The sequence below is a fragment of the Aythya ferina genome (genome assembly GCF_964211825.1).
Source record: "Aythya ferina genome assembly, chromosome: 6".
In the NCBI taxonomy this organism is placed as follows: domain Eukaryota; kingdom Metazoa; phylum Chordata; class Aves; order Anseriformes; family Anatidae; genus Aythya; species Aythya ferina.
The window spans coordinates 30,490,143-30,513,174 of NC_140303.1; the positions used below are offsets into that span (position 1 = coordinate 30,490,143).

Here is a 23,032-nt window from a genome sequence, read left to right on the forward strand (position 1 = left end):
ATAAATCCATGACCAAACTGAGATTGATAACGAATGTCTAAGTCAGGCTAAAAACCAGTCAATAGCAAGGGCTGAGAGATGCCTTTATTGTTCACCCAGTAAAACAATCCAGTAGAATATGGGGAAACAGCAGGTTTGCTGGTTTTAGATACCAGGTAATCCTTGAAATGCGTCCAGTGTACCTGTCAGTGGAGCAGAACCGGGCAAAACAGGCTTCTTTGGGTTCTCTTCAATGGATAATGGATTCACCAAAAAATGCAGTTTGGGGTTAACTGAAACTATTCATCAGACTAAGAAAAAAAGGCAAAGGCAAAAAGACTATTAACGATAAAACATTTTCTTTCAGCATTTGCAGAACAGGTTTCACATTTGCGCTTCAAAGCAACTTTTTATAGCCCAAGTCATAATGGTTTTAAAAAAGTGAAAAAGCAACCCTAAAAATGAAATGCTTCATTTTTGTTTGAAAGTATTGGTTTATGTTTTGATTTTTCCCTTTTTAATTTCACTGACAAAATGAAAAAAAAAAATTGTCTCAAGGTCACCCTTACAACTTCAGGTTACCCTTACAGCTTTTTTTCCCCAGGTTTTTCAGTTCAGCCTGCAAACTGAAAAAACAGTGGGCACAGCCTACTTGGAGTTTACTGCCCCTATTCCTATTTGAATCAGTCCTAAGCCAAAGAAAATGGGAATTTTATTTCACCAGGTAATACCAACCAGAATCGAGGTATTTAGTAGATGAAAAAATACTGAAAATCAGAGGAGTTGTGCCTGTTATGGGCTGAACATAATCCAGGAGATAAGAGACATCCTGGCTCCAAAGAACACTGCCATCTACAAGCTTCCTGCCATGCCATCCTACTCTCACGTAAGGCAATTTACACAGTGCAGGCCCGATCCTGCATTTTTAGAATCTGTGATGTGATGTCCACCAATTTGCAAGCAATGCAACATCTAGGTTACCCAAGCTACCTGCTCTAAGCAAGGGCTTTTGGGGGCTGGGATTTTGGCGTTAGGGGGAAGCAAATGAAGAAAGATGCAACATCAACCCCACTAGCAATATTTGAGCATCAACCATGTGACCTGAAAACAACATCCCTTTTTTGCAGAGCGTTACCACTTCTGCAGGGATAATACAGTACTGGATAGTTGCTTTGCAAGCTCAATTAAATGAAAAGGCCTTACAAGGATTTCTGTTGGGACAGTCATCTGGTTTAAACACAGCAGAAGACATCATCAACAATAGCAAAAAAAAAAAAAAAAAAAAAAAAAACAACGAAAAAAACAACAACAAACAATAAATTAGGTATCAGCACAGCTTTCTAAATGTTCTAGAACAATTACTTGCAAGACAAAAAAATCACAGCTCTGGTACTTAGAATCTTGTCTTTTTTTTAAAAAACAATAATCCACAGGTTTTGCATAAAAATAAACATTTTAAGCTGACAGCATTATGTTAATTGGATTCAACCCGCTTTTTAATATATATATATTTCTATGTATATTTAAATGCATATTTTTCTATGAATATTCTTTAAAAGGAGTAATGGGAGTCACAAACGCATAAAAATAGATATTTTGGAAAGAAAAAGTAATAATAAAGACAACCCTGGTGAAAAAAAAAAAAAAGCAATCTAACAGGGCAGTATTCTAAAGCAATGGCTCACCATACTATAATGTGCGGAGTCCAGTCCTTCTGTACTGTGAGCAATTACTCCTAAATACTATTGGGGTTTTTAACAGTGATGTACAATACAAATTCCTGCAAGTTTATTAAAAAAAAAAAAAAGTGGGGGGAGGAAGGGGTATACAGGACAGATTTTGACACTTGTTACATTGCTGTAAATACCTAGCACAGGTCTTCTTCCAAGATGAAAGCTGGAGGAACTCCAGCACTTTCTGCATTTACAAAAATATACTTTTGATCAAAATCTGATCCTTCCCTCTCAACTAAAATTAAAAAATAAAAATAAAAAAATCCACATTTGCCCTACTATGTTTTTTTGTTTTTTTTTCTGTTGTCATACAAGTAATCAAAGCAGATCAGAAAAGGTGGGATTTTTAGTAGTGTGTGTCAGCATTCCACGCTTCTTTGATGAAAGCCAGCTCCTAACAGATATAGGAAGATTATTTCCGAGAGTGATCCTGTCCCTTTACAGCAGGAGGTAACCTCACTGTTAAAAATCCCTTCAAGGCAAAAAAAGATCATGGGGTAAAGGGTGGGAAGCCATTAAAAAAATAATAATAGCCTGACCTGCTTGCCAGCTGCATCAGTATTCAAGTAAAGTTTAAAGTACCTTTGCGGGACTTCACAGAGTCTTGGAGGGTCAGACCGGCTTATTTTAACAACTGTAATACGCGCTTTGAAACAGCTTTGTCATCTGCTTGTTTAAACTTAAAAAAAAAAAAAAAAAAAAAAACACCAACAACAACAAAACAAAACAAACAGGAGCAAAGGAAAGGTCTAGGAAAGGTCTCAGCATCAGTATTAGACTGCGCGGTATCTTCTTGACACTGACACTTTGATGTTCTTCCTTCCTCTTCTAATGCATTAAAACATCGAGAAGTCATGCAGCGGTTTTAAACGAGTACTTTAAGAGTCCAGTTTTCTTAGAGGTTAACTTGATCACCAGCACAGCACTGGAGAAAGCTGATCTAACAGTATTTCACTTACAGAAGTCTTTAAAGGAAAATAAGAAATATTATTCCACAAAAAAAAAAAAAAAAAAAGCCAATTAAAAACACAGACAGCAAATTGTTTTTTTCTCAGTGTTTTTTCTTAGACATTCTTTCAGAAGAAAAGTTTTCTTCCCTTGTCTTTCTTTAAAAGCACATTTTCTAACCAGACAGATTTGATAGCTATCTTCCATCTATGTGAATCTAAGCTTTTCTGAAACTGCCTACAGGGTTTGGGAGGCAGGAGATTCCCTTTCCTAAATTTCAGAGCCATCTAAAATGCCATCTGCTCATTTTGTCTTGTTTATTTATTTTTTTCATTTTCCTTAGCTTTTTCCAGGCCAATACACTACCGTGAGAACGTAGGTGCTTGCATTTGAAAGAACTTTGGACTGAGCACAGCTTCACACATTTCACCTCCATACCCTTACTGTGTAGTTTCTTCTGTCTTTACTTGTATAAAATCAGTTTGTGTAACACTGTTTTAAAGGAATAAAATAAATGCACACGCACACACACATACATTGTATTGGTGAACACTATACACTAAATATTTTTTTTTCAACAGCATTAACAGAAAGTTTGGCCTACTGTAGGTTGAACACGTGGGGAAGGCTGAATTTTTATGGTTGCCATGCAAGCCACCTTCAAGACAAAACAGATGAACCCACCCAAGAGCAAATGCAGCTTCTACTCTCTTTTTAGACAAATGCTGCTTTCCAGGGATCAGACTGACATCTCACCAATTCAGTCAATGCAGTATTTACAGAACCACACTGAGCTGCTTCTGTGTCAGTCCTCTGAATCCTAATGCTGTTAAACCAAAGGGGGAAGAAGGTAATTGATTTGCCTTAGTAGTAGTAGTATTCATATATATTGATAATGCTTTGAATTGTGATTTACTTCTGAAACCTTGCCCTTTGAAAAGCACACACCCTTTAAGTTGACAATTTTTTCAGGCTTCTGTTCCGTTAAAATTCTCTTCTTTTCATTTTGCTGCTCTTTTTCAATTCTCTACCAGAAAATTTGCTTTTTCTTCCAGCAGAAATGTGTCCGGTGGGCTTGGGCTTTCACTGCACCCGCTCTGTGAAATTCTCAGGGAAAACCCCTCGGCATTGGTCCAGTTCCTTATGCTGGATCCAGTCAGACTCCTTCACACCCATCAGCCATCCTTCGTCCTAGAGGAAAAAACAGAGATCAGGCACTGAGGAATAAACAAGAGTGGGGATTTTTCAAAGAGTGCAGGCCAAGGAGATGTCAAGGCACGTCAAAGCCATGCTCATAGCTGGCTTGGAGACGATCCAGGTAGAGGATGGGGGAGAAGGAGAAGAATGATATTGTTTTCTTTAAAAAGAGAGAAGGCCACTTCCCCACCAGAGTCAATACCAAAACTCATCTGACCCAGTGTCTGGAGGCAGTGAAATGTTGTAAACAATCAGCAAGTGCAATAGAAACGTCATAATTTATACCCAGTAAAGCAGGGTGCCCCAGTTCTGTGGGGCAATGGGATGGGAATCACCTGCCCTACTTTTTACTACCTAAATAGAATCATGGAATAGTTTGGGCTGGAAGGGACCTTAAAGACCATCTAATTCCACCCCCCTGCCATGGGCAGGGACACCTCCCACCAAACCAGGTTGCTTAAAGCCCCATCCAGCCTGGCCTTGAACACCTTGCTTCTCTGGGCAACCTGGTCCAGTGCCTCACCACTGCAGAGTAAAGAATTTTTTTCCAATATCTAATCTAAATCTACCCTTTTTTAGTTTAAAACCATCACCCCTTGTCTTATCACTACACTCCCTGGCCGAGAGTCCCTCCTCAGCTTTCCTGTAGGCCCCCTTTAGGTATTGGAAGGCCATTATAAGGTCTCCTAGAAGCCTTTGCTTCTCCAGGCTGAACAACCCCAGCTCCCTCAGCCTGTCTTCGTAGGAGAGGTGCTCCAGCCCCTTGACCATCTTTGTGGCCCTTCTCTGGAACTGTTCTAATACTCCCGTGTCCTTCTTGTGCTGGGTGGCAGTGGTGGCATTCTCCATCACCAGAAAAGAGACGGGCACCTCCACAGGGCAATTCATCCCATCCATCTTGGGCATGGGTCTTTGGAAAGGACGAATTGTTCCCTGGGAGTGCTCACCCTTGTTCTGGTGCTAATCCCCCAGATCCATAAGCAGGGATCAATTTTCACTGAGTGAGGCAAAGGGAGCCCTGCCCAGTAGGACTTGCTCAGGAGGAGAGCCAGGACTTCCCACAATCTCCCTGCTCTCTGCAGTGTGCCCAGCACCAAGATTCCTACTCAGGAGGGAAACGAGATATTCAAGGTAGGAAGGCTGCACTGTTTGTAGCTCAGGTGTGTGGCTGCCCTGTTGTCTGCATGCCTAGGAGCTTGCAGATTCCACAGTGCCACCCCTGCAGCTTCCAAGTGCCCATTCATGTCTGCCTTTTGCAGGAGGGCAGCCTGTGGGGCAGGAATGCAGCACGAGGCAATGGAGCTGCATGGGGGACCACCGCCTCCAAGCTTAACAGCTTGCTCTGCATCTGCTCCTCTGAGCGAAGTATACACCAGACTCATTTAGAGTTACATCAACACCATTTAGCTACATAACTTGCCAGGGCAGAAACGCTCAGGAAACCAGATGCTCTAAGCCGTGGAGATACAGGGCATGCATGTGCGCAGCTCAAACAGTTGTTCTTACACTTCTTTCGTGGAACTGGCAGGAGTTACCTGTGAATTTACCCAAGGACAAGCACTGCCTCCCTTGAAACGTATTCTTTAAAAACATACCTGCATGGTGCAGGAGTGAAGCAGCCCTCACACCAGGGAAGATCCACGGGGCATGCATGGCTTTCCACTGCCATTTTATAGCTTCTGCCCTCGTCCTGTTTTCTGTGCATTTCACATGGCAGCAGCTCAGACCAGCCACTGTACCGAGCTCCCTGCTCCATGCAGGCTGCACTGGGTGCCTGAGGCTCAGCCAGCCCTTGCTGCTGCCTCAGAGTTGAACATTCAGGGGATGGCATGGGAATGGCGTGAGACAGGAGCCCATCTGCAGCAGCCAGTTGCAGGGGCTGCAGAAGGACTGACATGCCATATATCAGGAAGACAAACAACTAGGTGGCAGGTGGTGGGCGCAAGTGCCTGGAAGGCATCTTCCAGCTAACAGCACAACAAGCACAAAAGCTCATCCATTTGCATGTAGCATCTGTGCCATACAGCATGCATCACTCCCACGGCATCCTGCTACCAAGGGTCTCCTCAGCTGGAGGGATCAGGCACCAGGACCCAGACTGACCCCTGCCTGTTTTGAACAACGTCACTTGAAGTGCCAGCTTAGAAGCACTGCTGCCTTTAACTCCTTCTATCAAGACGAAATAAATCCCAGCCTGCCTGATGAACACCGACACCTAAGCTGCAAGACAGAGACCCAGATCACAGCCTATTATCCTAAGCTTCCTCCACTCACGTGCACAGTTCATGCACATGTTAACAGCCAACGCTGTCTGGCTGGGTTTGGTCAGGGTTAGGGAAATGAGCTGTAGCACACAGTACACTGTAGGAGGGTTAGAGGGCTTCAGTGCAGCTACAGCATCATGTTAGCAACACTCAGAGCTCACCCTCTGCAGCTTGGAGAGTCTCGAGTTCATGGCTGTTGCACCCACATCCAGCTAGAGTGCAAACATAGGGCATTGAAAAACTCCACTCCACAAACGCCATCTCCTACCACTGAAGGGGAGCTGCCCCTCATTTCCTGTCCAGAAAGCTTTCTGAGAAGGAAATGCTCACAAATGCTTATGCAGGGCAGTCCCACCCAGTGAAGAGTTGTCTTCAGAAAGAATCACTGCTTCTTCCCCATACAACCCTTCCGCCCAGAGCATCAGCTCTGCGGGAACTGCTGGCATATTACAGCTCCCATTTCACAAGCAGCAGCAAGATCTGACCCCATAGTTCACAAAGGCAACAGCTGAGCCACAGAGGATCCACATGTCCTGTGGCCAGTGCATGACACCTTCCCTTCACACCCCTTGTGGAATCCAGATTTTGTCTGGACTTGGCCAAAATCAAAGAGCTGGTGACTTCTGAATCAATTTGGAGAATTCCCTTCCTTTTCCAAACAAAAACCCAGAGACTTGAGAATGAATGTTACACAATCACCACCTCTCTCAGGCAAAATAGTAAAGCTGCAGCAGTCTCTATCAGCTGGAAGCCCTCAAACATAGCAAGTGAGGAGGATTTACTCAAGGCTTTCAGAAATAACTGAGATTAAAGAAAAACACTGCCAGTTAAATCCATGTTGAAGATGGACAGGGGAAGTGTTCCGTGGAGCTGGGAATCCTGCTCACATCTTTGGCTCTGCTGCCATCTCCTGACCAAACACAATCTTTTAGAAATAGGCATTGCTATGCCGAAGTGTAGCACACCGACCCTAAGCAAGCTTCTTTCTCAGAGCCTCAGCATTTCTTAAGAGGGGAGAAAAACATCATCACAGGCTGTGGTCAGCTCTGGGCCAACGCCACAGTCTGCACTGCAGTAGTCACAGAAAATGTTCATCAAGATTAGGAGCTAGGTATGGGCTCTGTAGGGTTCCTGATCAAGAAAGCCATTGCCTTGACTCAAATGCCCTTCTAAGGGCAGAAAGCCACAGCTACTTCACATGCTATATGCAGAATAAGGTCTCCACTTTCAATTCACAAGCAGAGTCCTCCTCTGTTGCGGGAAGCAAGGACAAGGACAAGGACAACCGGCTCTCCAGCCAGCTCCCAGCCACAAACTGATGGCTCTGCACCCAGCCAGCAGGCTGTTAGTGGAGGAAGAAGCAGCTCCAGAAATCCCTTTGGCTCACCCCAGCCCAGGCACACACCCTGTCTTCTCTGCTCACCTGCTCCTCAGGGTTCTCAAATGGAATCACAAGCACCACATCTCCGGCCTTCAGCTGCAGCTCGTCACTGTCAGTGGCTGTGTAATCATGCATGGCCTGGACCTGCAGAGAAAGGAGAGGAGAGCCACATGCTTGTTAACACAGCCCTGAAGACTCACATGACAGAAAGTCTGTATTCACTCAAATGGTGTCCTGTATTATTTTTGCAGCTGGACTTCAAGAGTATTAGTGATTATAGCCTCCCACCTCAGCAGGGAGAGGAAACATAGGTAAGAGCATCAGTTCAAATCTTCAAGTGATTGTATTTTGTCATGTGTTTTTTTTTTGTACTCGTCTTATCTCCTATCAACATCTGTATTACACCTTTCTACTTCAAGCCACAACCCTCCGCTTCAACTGCTACAGTCTACAGTGCTGCCTGTAACCTGTCTGAATTTGATGAGCCTCCTATGGTTCCTCAAAGTTTTGCAACCCTCCTGCTTTCAGCAGATTTCCCTGAAAAAGCAGTACAGGGACGTAACTAAGCAGAAGAAAAGAACTCCTGTAGCAGGTTAGGCAAACAAAAAAGGAGAGTGCCATATCTCACGTTCAGGACATGATGCATCTGTGCTGTCTTGCTACCAAGGCCCTTCAATGTGACATAGCCCATGGTCATGCTGAGTGAAAGTAGTTAACTTGTTACAAGAACAATTGTCAGAGACTCAGTGTCCCACCAGCATGCACTCACCTTGAACAGAAATCCTGGGGGCATGTCAGCTCTTTCAGAGGAAGCTCCTCCTTCCACGGTGCCATTGACAGTAGCAGGGAAAGTTTCCACAACAACAGCAGGCAGAGAGGTCTGAAAGGCAGCAGCCAGGAAAGGAAAAACATCACTGAGAAAGGAAAATCCCAAATGGCAGCTCCTAGACCCACCCTGGAGGATACACATCAAAACCATAACCTATTTGGGTCTCCCAACACTATCCAAGGATTCAGTGGATTTTCCCAGCACACTAGGCAGTGATGAAAGCAACCCAAAGGACAGCAAAGGAAGCAGTGAGAGGGCAGGAGAGGTGACCACTGCCCTCCTGTGCTTAAGGCAGGATTCAGAGCATTTTTCTGGGACCACGCTGGCTACCATTTTCCATTTACTGCAGTCCTTGTAAAGCCCATGGAGAACTGACAACTCACATGTGACAGTCTATAGGAACCAAGCAACCACGAGATGGGACCTACTCCAGCCCCTAAGAACACTGATAGTGTCAGAAGAAGAGAGGAAACCTGGCTAGTCAGGGGTTATAGGCAGAGCCCACAAAAGAAAAAGTAACGGGTGGGCAAGAAGGAGCCAGGCAGAAAACACAAGCTTAACACAGCACAGGTCATGGGCTGGCTTCATGGCATGGGTGAAGAGACAGGTTTTTTTGGGGATCTTCCCACTGAGCTTCTCCCTAAGTATTACACAGGGAAAACACAACAGCTACCTCTGGCCTCTGAGTAAGACCACTGTAGGTGCTGCAGTGGCAGGGATGTGTTTTCCCAAGCCATCACACACGTCTTTTGTCAGCCCAACGTCCCACATGTCTGCTGTACAACAAAAGGACATGATGGGACATAAAGGGGCTTTATCTTGAGGCTTACCGATCCTGAATCAGCTTCGGTTTTAGATGCTTCAGCTCCAGCTGCTGCTTCAGATCCAGCTGCTTCAGCTCCTGCATGGGCTGCTTCTGCGGGCTGTAATACAAAAGCCATCCAGGTGGAGAGTTACACTCATTACAGCTACGTGTGTGTGTGCAGAAAGCACAGCTCACTCTGTCCAAGTGCTCTACACGGTTGACTGCTGCCATCTGCTGACAAATGTGTGAGGAACTTCAGGTCCTCACCACGTCTCCTCAGTTCTCTGCAGCCTAGTGGAACCGCAGCAAAGCCTGCATTCCCTCCCTCCAGCCACACAGCAGGCGATGCTCCAGAAGAAATCAATGCAACCTGCAAAACCTGTACGCCTCCTCCTTTTCAGGGCCTAACTTACAGACCTACTCACACATACATGCACAGTATCTGTACTACATCTAGGTTTCCACTTGTATGTGAATACATGACTCTGCTTACGTGCCATACACTATTTCCAAGGATCAACAATCACGGAATATTTAAGCCTTTGCATGCTCCCAGTAATAGAAGTGTGTGCTAATGACGTGTCCAGATCTGCAGCTTCATCTGGACCCAGCATCCTTATAACATTATCATTGAATCAAACCACTGAAGAACGTGACCTTTTTTTATCCAACTAGGTTTTGAGAAGGCCCAAAGAGTCATGAACTTGGATTCTGTTTGTAAGAATTTGCTGTGACTATCCTGCACAGTGTCTGCATGAAGGGGAGGGGAGAGTCTAGCACACAAAAGCTACCGCCACCAGGGAGAAACATTCAGCATCATCTACAAACCACTGCCTGGCAGAGATTGCTCCTGGAAGCACGCTTCCAAAGCTTCAAGCTTTTAGTCTCTTTCACCTAAAGTCAGGTTAGCTCTGTTCTCATTCAAAATTAAAGAGGTTCATTTCCCGCTCCCAGAAATTGCAGCAACACAGGAATTAAATTAGATCTAGTAGCATTAATGCTGCCAGCCAGGCATCATCTGGGCTAACTCCTGACAAGAATCTCAGGGGTTGAGTAAGGGAATGTCTTCACGGGCAATCTATATTTGTTCCCTACATCAGGCATCACAAGCACCTCTTTGTATAATCCGCAAGATTCCTACTCTATACAGCACAACAGAGATTGCTACACAGACATCTTCCATTTTTAACACGTGAATAAACAAGTTTTGGCATGCCTACACACCTCACACATTTGGTAAACATGTGTGCCCCTAAACACAACCACATTCAGCACGAGGCATTGTCCTGATTTCTTCATGTTGTAATTCTCATCATGCCAGCCCTACAGAAGCATTTAAGTCCAGGTTCAACTGAGCAGTGAAACCCTCAACTTCCACCTCTTTCCCTGGGAACCCCGATAACTTGGTTGAACCTGGATTCCGCAGATGTTCCAAGCCATCCCACAGTGACTGAAGCCCAGACACACGGTCTGTGGACTGATCCCAAACATCTCCCTCAACCACATCTCTTCCCCTGATGAGAACACTGCCCAACAAGACGATGCGCAGATCTACCAGGTTTTAAACCATGCTTTGCATGAGCACGTTCTTCCTTCACCACATCTTTCTTCCATCATATCTGGGCTGACAGCGAGCCAAGATATGGCTCTGCTCCTACACCTGAGCAGATGCAAAGCACCAGTCAGGAACTCCAACACCTCCTGGGTTAACCTGGCCATGCCAGAGGACACACACTGTGTAAAGCACCAGCCACAGTAACCCTCAACTCCACACCCGTCTGGCTACTAGCCACACACTGACACAAGACTCCAAGTGGTTTTCTAATAGCAACAGAAATCAGCAAGAAATAAATACCTCGATTTAAGAAAAGGCCATCACGTGGCCTTCAGCTGTTCCAACAGTGCCATTTAGCACATGCCTTCCTCTCCTGTCACCTCCTTCCTCATGTCCCCCCATCACTGCGCCCACAGGCCTATACTGCCAGAGGGTATTACACATAGCAGAGCTGTTCCCATCCTGCAGATGATTCCCAGAGCAGCTTTGGCAGTACAAAGGTAAACGTATGCATATGAAATGCTACCATGGCTCCTCCTGTTTAATTAGATTTGCTCCCAGGTTGCTTTCTATATGGATTCAGTGAAACTGGAACAGATGCCAGCCCAACTCTATCTGGTCAAGCATGATTTTTAATATGGACAAGTGAAAAGGAGTTCACATTTAGCCATGGGTTTCTCAAAGCAGCTGATTTGCAAGAACAGTATTTAATAACCAGAGAAATTAAACCTCAATTAATTCCCTGGGTTTCAAAGGGCATTTCCATGTCAGCTACTTATTTTTCTATTTTATGTACCCGTGGGTGTGCCAAAGTCTATAAAAGTATTTACAGTCATGGTGAGATACTACAGGGAGAAGAGGGGCAATTGCTCACTGCTGTTGCCAGGTTTGAAAGCTGTATTTATGCCAACAGCAGCATCACACACACCAGACGCAAGTTTAACTGGTCTGCAGAACTAAGCAGATTCTCCAAGTTTCTATGCAGTTGTTAACCCCATAGCATATGGGGCTGTGCACCCAGGCAACAAAATCTCTCATCAACAGCTAGGAACAACATTAGAGCAAAAACACTTCAGAATGCTTGAGGAGCAAAAAGGAGGATTCCCCAGCTATGGGGAGCTCTGTCCTTTAACACTGTATGGGATGCCAAGGTGAGAACTGGAATGGTGAGAGCATCTCGTCTAGTACCATTCCCCAGTTATACTGTCCTTCGGGTTTCCAGAATGGGAGAAATGGCCCCAAACTTGACTGTAAGCACAGTTCAGTCACACACAGTCATACCTCTCGCACTGCCTGTCCACTTGAAAGGCATGATGAGATCTTTCCTTGCCAAAACACAGACTTTTATTTCTTTTTAAGACAGACTGACAATGCACATAAAATGAAGTGACAGATGTTAAACACTGATGGCTGACAAAGCACACAAGGGCAACATCTTTCAACACGACTCAGGCTCGTGTGAAGGAAAGCACTGGCCACAGTGAGTCCTTGGGCCAGACTCTCAGCAAGCGTAAAGCTGTTTCCTTCTATGCACTGACTCTAGATGCTGATCTGGCCTTTGAGAAGGGGAAGGTTGGCAAGACTCAATCCCGTGGTGCAAGCCAAGGACACGTGGCTTACACCTACACCATGGGTTACAGCCAGCTCAAGTCACAGGCTTGAGTGCCCAGACCAAGTGTTTTCTGTCCACACTGCTAGCTGTTTGTGCAGAGGCGCTCAAAAGCAGCTGTGCTTGGTATATCCCCACATGGGCTAAACTGCAGCACTCTAAGACCTTCCCAGGCCTGATATATCTAGAGGGCACAAATGAGTGTCCAGCTTAGGTTCAAGATGCAGAGCGTGTGTAGAGTCTCCCTTGCCAACAAGCTCCAAAGCTGGGACTGTGGCAGGTGACAGGCAAGTCTTGGGCCTGCTCTTAACATTTTGCTTAGACACAGGCTGGGCTATTTCACATCAGCCTGACAGTGATGGTCAATGAACAGCAAACACTGCAGAAAATCCCAAACATGTATGTATACCCAATGGTACAGGTAGTAAGGACCAGGGGCACCCAAGACATTTATGCATCACACACAAGACCAACAGGACACACAGAGTTTAGGAAACACTGGGGGGATGGAGGGTGAGGATGATGCCACAGTGGGATTAAGTCTGGGGAGAAGGTCACAGCACCATGCCATGGGAAAGGTGAGTGAGTTAGCACTGGGGTGGTTTGGTGGTGGAGGCATTAAGTTACAGCGCCAGACCTGATTTGCAAACATGGCTGCTCCCAGGGCTTGACAGAAGGTGCAAAAGTGGGTTCAGCATTACACGGAGCAACTTTGGTTTGGGGGATGCATGGAAGAAAAGCAGTGAGGGAAATGGAACTGGTATGCACAAAGAGATGGCACTGGCACATGCACAGTACACATGATGAGAGATGAAAGCCATATGAAGTTCTTACCTCCCATAAATCCCAAGGTAAAGACTATGCATGTCAAAGAGCAACAAAAACAAAACATGTTTATACGTGATTATTTTAGTGAGTACAAACATTATAGACACTGATCAGTCTGAAGCAGGCATATGCATTCAACAGCACTTACCTCTGCATGTTTTACAAATATTTTTTAATGCCTAAATTTATCCACTCCTCCCCCCAGCATATCTAAATTAAGTCCCAAGGCATTTGAGCGAGGGTTATTCCTACCTTTGGAATGAAAGGAAACAGACAAGCCACATTCAATTATAAGTGGCAGACCACACAGCCAGAAAGAAAATCATGAGTTTGTAGTCTATTAGAGCTAAATATGCACCCTTATCTCCCCAGACAACACAGTTAAGAATGATTTCAGATCAAGACTTCAGTTGGTGTCTTTGGATCAGCAGTGAAATATTTTAACCTCTCTGCCATACTGTCTGCCCTATAGGAAACAAATTTGACTCCTTTGAAAACTGTGTGGTTTGTGCTAGGTTTTAATACTGTGGTTACCATTACAATTATTAATTTCAGACTCTTTAATGACTTCTGACACTAACAATAAATATATTGGAACACCAAATAATCTATTGTTGAGCAGTTTTGAAAATCCTACTCAGTGTAATATTTGTTGCTTGCTGGAAGGGTAACAAATAATACCCTTTTAAAGTCGATTTTATACTAATACCTAATATCAATATACCTGATTATCAAAGTTATAACTGGTGGTTCAGACAAAAAAAAAAAAAAAACAACAAATCCTAGTAAAGGAAAAAATAAGCTTATTCTGGGTATGTAGTTTGTTCAGTCAGGCATGCAGTCAGGAAATGCTAATCTGCCCAAAGTTCCAGAAAGTAGCAGTTTGGCACATTGAGGTGTATTAAATTATAATAATAACTAGCATTTTGTAATGTAGTATCTTAATTTAGAAGACTCAAATGCCTAACAGAGATCTTATTGCTACAAAAATTTGTTTCAAACAGGTCTATTTGACATTGTGATAATGGAGAAATATTGTAAACATCCCAATTATGTTATTACAAATTTTAATGGAAACCATGGGAAAAAAATACCCATTTCATACATATGAAGTGGAATGTCTGGGTGAAAGACAACAGCCAAATTTGGGTGCCCTTCACAGACTCCAGCCATTTAGAAAGAAACTGAAGCATGGTCCTCTTGGGACAGTAGCAGGTACAAGCCAGAGCAGAATTAGGCATCTTCCTTTTTAATACATCACTGTGTTAACAGTATGTTCAAGGAAAAAGCTAGTACTTTACTGTGAACAAAGGCTGTTATACCCAGAAGAAAAAAAAAAGAAAAAAAAGCACTTGATGTTACTTGAGTATCTGTCTACAGCTTTATTCATCTTAAGTAACTGCTATCAAAGAGCCTGCTTATTAAAAATCCCTTTGAGAGCAATTTATAGCAGGCACACAGAGCGTAGATTGAATGCCTATTCACAGAGTAATGGTTTAAGTCCATACAGCACACAGTGGATGCTAATCTACGGATGGATGAGTTGAGTGAGTTGTCAATCAATAGATCCTTAGAGCAAAGCACAGGCACCTAGTGCCAGCCTGTGGCCTAGCTAACAGCCACCTGACTCTCACTGGACTTACAGATCCAGCAGAGAAGATCGAGGTGACCCTTGGCAAGAAGTCAGTTTTGCACTGAGAGGGAATGGTGATATGAACCAACCTGGGAGGCAGGTGTGGGGGTCTTCCCCACAGTGGCATCTGGTTTAATGGGATCAAAATCCAGATCCAACAGGCTGGCTCCCTCCTGGAAGGGCCCAGGGGCATCAAACTTGGCAGCAGTGAGGAAGAAAAGCAGGACGAGCATTAGACACACACATGTGCACAGTAGAGGGTACGCGATATCCAGGAGCTAAGGCTGCAAGCGCAGAGATGTTGTGGGGATGCAGACACCTGACGTGACTCCTGACTGCTTTGTGCCCGTAACCGCAGGCAGAAAGCATGCCTTTGCTATCAACCAAACCTGGGCTTTTTCCACAAGGCTCACCTGACCTGCTACAGGCAAAAAGATTGCCACCACTGCCAACGCAGGTGGCCTTCTCTGTATATCTGTTCCTCACAGCTCATCCAGCTGCCTCTGTGCAGAAGGCCCAGGACAGACCCCCAGCCACACTGATAGGAGCTGCCATCCACACCACTTATCTCAGGAACAGGGACCTAGGCAGAAGAACAATGAAACTTCTGGAAGACAAGTCTGAGGGACCTGATTGCTCCTAAATCCCTTCAGGAACAGAAATACAGAATACGGCAGCTCACACTAGCTAAGGGATCTGAATGACTTCGCACTCCAAAATGCCGTTTCCAATGCCTTCAATTTCAGGACATCCCATCAACATGCACACATGAGACTTCTAACACAGCACACATCTGAGAGGCTTAGCTACTCTCTTCAACGCCAGCAGAATACCTTTCTTTGAATAATGCTCTAGCTAAAGATTATGACGACACATTCAGTGATTACCACTAATAAAACAGTCACGAAGGAATCACTAGTACTCAAAACAACTACCATCACAGCTGGTTGTCAGATTTAGCCTAACCACTATGGCCTTCCTATTCAGCTTCAGAGGAAGCTGCAGTCCAGGAGGATTTGACCCCACTTTCACTGATCTTCCAAACTTGCTTGCCCTACCCCTTGTAGCCACTTGTCCAACAATACACCAAGGCTGGCAGGCTGGTCTTCATTTACATCATGGCCCCAACATGGAAGAACTTATGGAAAGAAGTGAGACATAATATAAGAGAAAGTCCTCTGCATGCAACACGTACCGCCATCACCTTCGCCTCCTCTAATTTCCTATTACACCAATGCTCATTTAGATTTTTCCCTCCCTTATGACCATCCTCACCTCACTCTTTTTAATATCCCCAGTTCCAGGAGGGCAAGGAACCAAGTTCACCCATCTCACAACAGTATGCTAAAACCAACTGGCATTCTAGTACACTCCCCCAGCACACACTGAAGCCATTGGAAAGGTTCAAATCCTAATCTGTAGCTTTTTTTTCAGTGGTTGGACAGCACAGGGTCTGGTCATGGAAGAATCTTACCTGCCATTCAAGACTTACATGCAAGGCCTAGCACCCTTTGCCTTTACAAAGATCTCCCACAAGAAAGCTCACTGGACCCAAGCCATCTGACAGGAACAGCCCTGGGCAATGCACTGAACACTAGTGGCTGCTGGGTGCTTCAGCGAAGATTGTTCTGGCAACCATAATACTCCCTCAGAAATCCCATCCAATTGCATGTCACAGCAGATCCCATCCTGGGTCAGGGCACTGATCAGGTGGAGAAGAGCATGTCTGGCTAAAGGCAAGCATTCACATGGAAATATATGATACAAACCACAGGGCAGACAAAGTTGTCCAGTATGATAAAGGAGAACAGAGAATGAAAGAGTTGCTCAGCTGCCTGTGGTCCCCCCCTTCCAATACTGCAGTCAAACCATCTCTCTGCTCTGCAAACAAATCTATCACAATGCAAAATCTGACACTGACATCCTTCCCTCCCCACTCCACCTTGGCTCCTCACCAGCTGGGTGGAAGGTGGCAAACCAGAGGCAAAGGAGCAGCATGATACAAAGAAAAGTTAGCAAGGAAGTCACAGATGAACACTGATAGCGACATTACTTGTGCTGTAACAAGCATTTAGGAAATATATATATATTATATATACGTGTATATATATAAAAAATATAGATGCATGTGTCTCATGATGCAGCCAGAAATCTGGTCAGGCTCCCCTATACATAAAAACCACCATTCTCCTAGATCCAACACAGAATTCCCCATTTAGGCATCCTCTCTTCCAGTGATGTTAATAAAAAGGAAAGTGAAGATGAAAAACACATTGTTTGAAAGTGTTGTTCCATTTTTAAGGCTTCAAAAAGTGCCATGTGGCTGGAAACATGCATTCTGATGGGAACCGCTGGCTGGTTAAGAGTGACAGAGTCAGGAGTCCTGAATTAACAGCAGGCACGGTCCTGCCTGTCTGTACTGCCTCCACCAATTCCTGTCGGCCCTTCCAGCGCAGGTATGGGTGTTAAAAGTCACCACAAAGCCCATGTCTAAAGGCACTGAGATGGTACAAAACTGCCTTCTCCCACCACTGGCACAGCTGCCAGTGTCGTCACTTAGGGATGCACAGGAGCAGAAAACACACGCTTCACCCACACCCAGGATCTGTGGGCCTGGAAGGCACATATCATGGGATGCAAGGTGAGCCAAGCCATAATCCATGTGCACTGCTGCTGAACACAGCGATAACTTTCTGGTATCTTCACCAGTTGCATTTCTCACGTTTCTCTGTAAATTAAAGTTCTCAAAGGGCAACGTCTTGGCCAAAGCTGCCTTCTAGCCACCCTGCCCTCTAAGATGGCCCCCCATCTATCCCTTCACCTCCTGAGGTCCCATGCCGAGCTCGTGCTCCTCCTTTGCCTGACCAGGTTTCATGGCTTGACAGCTCCAGAGAGAATAAAGATCAGAAGGAAAAGTTCAGAGGAAGACAAGTATAATGCAGGGCATAGCAGCTAACCTGCGAGGGGGTTGTCACACTTATCTCAGGGACAAAATTGTCATCAAACAGACTGATGATGTTCTCTTGCTTGATCTCCTTGGAAGGGGTGACTTTTGGAGGCGGAGGCACCGGAGGCCCTTTCCTCAACTGCATGCAAGTGAGCACACGGCCACAGCACAGACGGCGACACCCAAAAAAACCAGAGACAGGAACCAGGTTAGCCACAAAAACTGAAGGTGGGGGAAATCACAACCACAGGCACAGAGAAGGGTTCTGTCAACTCCATCTGGAGAGAGGGAAGGACAAGGGCAGAACGAAACGAAACGAAATAAAAAAACAACCACACGCCTCCAGAGAAGGTTTGGCATCATTAGTTACACTTCAGCCGTGGGCAAGTTTCCCTCTGCAGAGGAGAAGCGTAACACAATTAATATGCATCGACAGGACATGCATACATAATTAGAGTATGTGCAACCTTCCAAAGAACCACTGGGAAGGGAGCAGATCAGTTACTCAAAACAGATTCGATAGACCAGGCCAGTTCTGCCACCATTTGCCATACTTACCATACCTAATGCAACGAGAACCCAGACTCAGTTTGTCTTATCGGATGGCCATGAGGCCAGATTCTGATCTGCCCAGCAATGGGTTATCAGTATACCTTATGGAACGTCAGAAAGAACCCTTCATGGCATCTTACCATATCTCAGTTTTGGGCAAGAACAAGTCCAGCTCCTGAGAAGCCGTGACTTCTGTGTGCCCAACTCAGCTCTCAGTTTCACCATTGAGCACTGACACTGATGAAGTCACAAGCGCAGCCCAAATGGAGATCCCAGAGAAGGCTCAATGAAATCTGACCCTGTGACTCTAACCCATCCTAATACCCTCTTATCATGCTGAAAGGCTCAGCCTGACAGTGCATCCACCCTCAGTGGATTTATTCAGATTGCTAAGAATATGTCCAGTTCTCTAATGGGTTAACCTACTTTAGACAGTGTAAGTGAGAATGCAAACACGCATTTTCCACTGAATGGCTGGCTAGAGGAAATGATGAAAGTAGTGTATTCGCTCCCAGCTTTTCACTGTTTGCAGAACATGATGCATCCGTGTCACCTAAAAACAATCCCTTACTGAAAACCTGCTTGCCAGGTACAAGAAGAGACCAGAAATTTCAGGGAAAGGTACTCTCAGAACAGAGCCACCACCTGCAGAAATTGAAAGCTCCAATAACAAACCCAAAGCTAAAAAGATCCTGACTCTTCTGTGATTTACTTCTCTAAAACAGTCCATATTCTGCCCTCTTCTGTGCATTAGTGTCTTAGAGACCAGCACTTCCACATTGTCCAGCATTATCTCCAACAGCAGTTTAGTACCACTTCTCAAAGACAACAGGACTGCATACTGATGTCAGGTTATACCTTGAACTGCATGAAGCATGAAGAACTATTTTGCTGACTAGAATAAAATAACCCCCCTACAATCTTCCTGCTGATGTGGATCCCACAGAGCTTGATCTGTTTAAATTCACCACAGCCGTGCTGTTTTCAGAAGTGTCATTAGTGTCTGTCAGTGGTGTAACTGAGAGCAAAAGTCTGACCTTTACAATTTCACAGACCCTTGAAGTCCTGTGTCAACATCAAATTACTCGGTGCAGAGAGTTGTGGCCGCTTCTTCCAAAACACAGAAATTCCAAAACAGCTGTTTTCAAGAATTAAAGGAAAGTGACAGTAAAAGAGCTCTTTTATGGCACAGGGAATAGTTCAAATCAAGTCAGTATTTATGTGGTCTCTCCTGTTTTGTCGTCTTTTTCTCTACAGCCTCTGCTTATGATTTGCATTAGTTTTTCAGACAGGGAGGAAATGGGTAGAGAACTACACTTCCTTGTTGCTTTTTGCTCTGGCCTCCCCTACAGTAGGTGGCCCCTTGCCTCCTTTGGAGGACCCTAGAGCAAAACACTTACCCGTGGGTCAAAAGTAATGACACATGTAAAGCTGAATTGGTGTTAAAGTCAAGCACTGTTTACAGACACTTGTGTCTTCCAGCTGGCTGGCAAGATGACATGGGCTGAGTTTCTGGACCTTGCCATATAGGCACCAGGCTTGGCTCTGAGTACAAAAGCCCTGTCCTTGCCTTCCCTCCCTCTGAAGCAAGCTCCATCTCTCAGCACCTAGTGAGAACATGGAGAGGAGCTCTTGCTCTTCACTGTAGTGAGGCTTAGGAAAATTAATTAAAACATACAGTGGGAAAGAACGGCCAGACGGTGGCAGCAGAAGCTGCAAACACCATTTCGGTCTTGCCTTTGACCCATCGGAGGTTCCAGATGGGGCTCTGCTGGAACATTCTGCTTGCTCAACAAGGGGTGCTTCCAGCCCCATTCCTGTGGGCAGGAAGGCAGCAAGTGAATGAGCAAGCACTTGCAGCCTGGCAAAAACAAGGCTTATGTGTGGTATTTAAAGGAAAGGGAAGAAACCAAACTCAGCAAGACAAGTCCATAGGCAGCACAAGTGAAATCTGCAGTGAAAGTTCAATAGATCTGGACAATGTCTTGTTCCACATTTCCATTTAGTTGTGGTGATCTCTGAAAAAAAAAAAAAAAGGAAGGTAGTTCTGGAAAAATATGCACTACCCTCTCTACTTCTATCCATAGACCCCACTCCAAGGTGGGGTCCACCTGGGGGTGGTGAAGCCACTCTAAGCTGTACAATGCTCAGTAGTGCAGAGACCCTGGAGAAGTCCTGCAAAGACACAGCCAGACATCCTCAATTCTCAAATCTGGAAAAGACCTTTTGGCAATGTGAAAATATCCCTTTTTGTCCTGCTGAAAATCAAAAACACAGGGGAGGGAAAAATACTGTGAGAGGTTATTCCAGAAACAGGAAACAACCGTGCTCCACAGGCCTGGATTTGGAATCACATCGCTACATATGATAACAGCAAGGAAGTTCTGAGTTACTTTCATCATTTTATTTTATTTATTTTAGCAGCAATAGGTATTTTCTTACCAGTTTGGCCAGAATACCTCTCAGCTTTAATTCTTCCTGAAGGACTGCTCCTTGGTGTCCCACTTATTGAAATGCAAGGACTGGCACCAGACATGAATCTGGCCCAGCTAGCTTGTCTCCACTAAGCTTTTCCCCTACTCAGCAATAGGGGAAAATATGGAAAATTTAGGAAAAATAAATGTTTTCTTTTCCTTAAATCCCAAAGTGAAACATAACATATGATATGCTAAGTAGCAGCAGCTACATTTCCTATTTTAAACATGCTGCTGGGTGTCCCCCATGTAAGGGAAGTACTAACAAAGGCTGTGTGGAAGGTATCAGAAACCACATAACAGTCTCCTTCCTGCTACGCACCTAATTTCTTCATAGTGTAATATAATGCCTTTATTTTTAATCCCAAGGTAAAATACTAGGCTAAAGTAAAACAATGCAAAATAACATATGATCTCCTTATCCGTATCAATATTAAACTTTTTTCTTCAGACCCTCATAATTTACAGCAGTTCTTGGGAAGAGGCATGACCATTCAATTCCACAGGTTAATTCAAGTGTAAAGAACAAACTTCCTTGCCTTGCTACACCCTCCCTAGATTTTCTTGGCCATCCAACCTATATTACTGGCCTTCCCCCTGTAGAGGCATTCAGAGACAGCTTTAGTACTTCCCTGTACAATACAAAGAAGATCAACAAACAACTGGCATCCTCAGAAACCTCATTCTTGCCCACACTGATGGAGAACAACCATCATGTTATGTTTTCTGTGTTCAGTAGCAGGAAGAGGTCCAAAAAAGCAACTGATGGACGTCTAACTCACAGAGCATGTGTCATCAGTGGTCATACAGCAGAGACATGGTCAATGTCATGGGGACGCTACCTGAGATGGTGACTTTGGGATGCTTGCCCCAGGTGCTTCCAAAGTGGACGGTTCCAGCTCATGGTTGACAGTCTTGGTCTCAGGGCTGGTGATGGGAGATCCATCTGGTGGAGGCGAGGGGCTTTTATTTGCTTTCGCTGGGGTGCTGTCACTGAAGGAAGGGGAGAGACGGAGAGAAAAGAGAGACAGACAGAGAGAGAGAGAAGAGAAGTCTGAGCCAGGCCTAGGAGAAGTTGTGCTAACCAGCACAGATCACTGGCCTCCTTTACCTCTTTGCTTCACTGTCCAGACATGTGATGAAGATATGTGAAGCCTCTACAAACTTTCTGAGAAGCATCCTCGCTGAGTCACTTCCAGCCCAACACAATGAAGTAGGATTACTGGGCAGCAGGTTCCCAATAAATTCCTACTGCATGAATACATTTTGGGGGGAGGGAGGGGAGGGAGCAGTGGAACAAATCAAAATAAAAAAACCCGCAGGCATCCTTAATTCTGGTAGATCCTAACTCATTTAATTTTATACATTTTACAGATAAAAATTTCTCTGGGTAGAATTGTACTGACACCCACATGGGTTGTGACCAACAGACCCATATGCAGATCTGCAACACCCGAACTAAGGCAGTAATAAAACATTATCATATTACTCTACATAGTACGAACTGGCTGAGCTGGAAGATGGAAAAAGTTGCCCAAAGTTTCACAGATCATTCCAGACAGCAAAGAAACAGTGAGATTTTGGCTACTAATAAACTGTTCCCTACTATGGAAAGTTTCTTCAGCCTGTTTTCTACGATGAACCCCTGCTGTCTTTGTCTTTCCAGCTGGTCCTTGTTCCAGGACTGTTTCTAACACAGTCAAGAGGGACTCGTCAGAGAATTAAGATGCAGGAAGCATATGCCAATGGCATTTGCTGGTTCATAACTTGGGCAGATTTGGATTTTTGAAAGGAATAGCAAGAGGCAAATGCCTTTCCCTAAAGGCATGCCCTGGCTGAGTGTCAAATCTGTGCTTCAACCTGCAGAATCATGAGAGATTCAGGTTAACAGAGAGTTTCAACAGGGATAAAACTAAACTCATTTTCCCAGCCTTATTCTCAGGAATAGCTTAAAAAATTGGCTGAAACTCAGCTCCCTAAAAAGCAACCAATCAGTTTATCTCAAGTCATGCAGAAGCACTCACACTAGTAGAGGATATTTTAGCAGAAGTGGTTGCAATTTGGCAAAACTATGCACAGCTGAACACAGAATATTACAGAATATTTCAAACGGGCTGTGCAGCCTCATCTAGAGGGAGCAGTGTTTGCCTCCACTTACAAAAAAAGGGAGAAGGCTGGAAGAAGGCTGAAAGGCACAGATCCTTTGCTCCAACCTGAGACAATAAATCCTGGCACAGAGCCACAACTGCAGCCATGTAGACCTGGTTCTGAGGAACACACAGATTATTTCTTTGCACT

The 23,032-nt window shown here is 44.8% G+C and overlaps 1 protein-coding gene across 9 annotated transcripts in view; it reads right to left on the bottom strand.

Moving 5' to 3' along the window:
• Positions 1-3,182: 3,182 nt before the first annotated feature.
• Positions 3,183-23,032, bottom strand: part of BIN1 (bridging integrator 1) — an 86,997-nt gene continuing 67,147 nt past the window's right edge. For 4 of the 9 annotated variants that reach the window (XM_084524228.1, XM_084524227.1, XM_084524226.1 and 1 more), the window contains 8 exons: positions 21,577-21,727; positions 17,719-17,847; positions 14,851-14,958; positions 13,135-13,158; positions 9,162-9,254; positions 8,272-8,382; positions 7,545-7,646; positions 3,183-3,851 (listed from right to left, as the gene is read on the bottom strand). In XM_084524228.1, coding sequence (XP_084380354.1) covers positions 3,744-3,851; positions 7,545-7,646; positions 8,272-8,382; positions 9,162-9,254; positions 13,135-13,158; positions 14,851-14,958; positions 17,719-17,847; positions 21,577-21,727 — 826 coding nt within the window. In that variant the 3' untranslated portion in view covers positions 3,183-3,743. The remainder of the gene's footprint in view (positions 3,852-7,544; positions 7,647-8,271; positions 8,383-9,161; positions 9,255-13,134; positions 13,159-14,850; positions 14,959-17,718; positions 17,848-21,576; positions 21,728-23,032) is intronic. The other 5 variants (XM_084524233.1, XM_084524232.1, XM_084524231.1 and 2 more) reach the window with 2 other exon arrangements.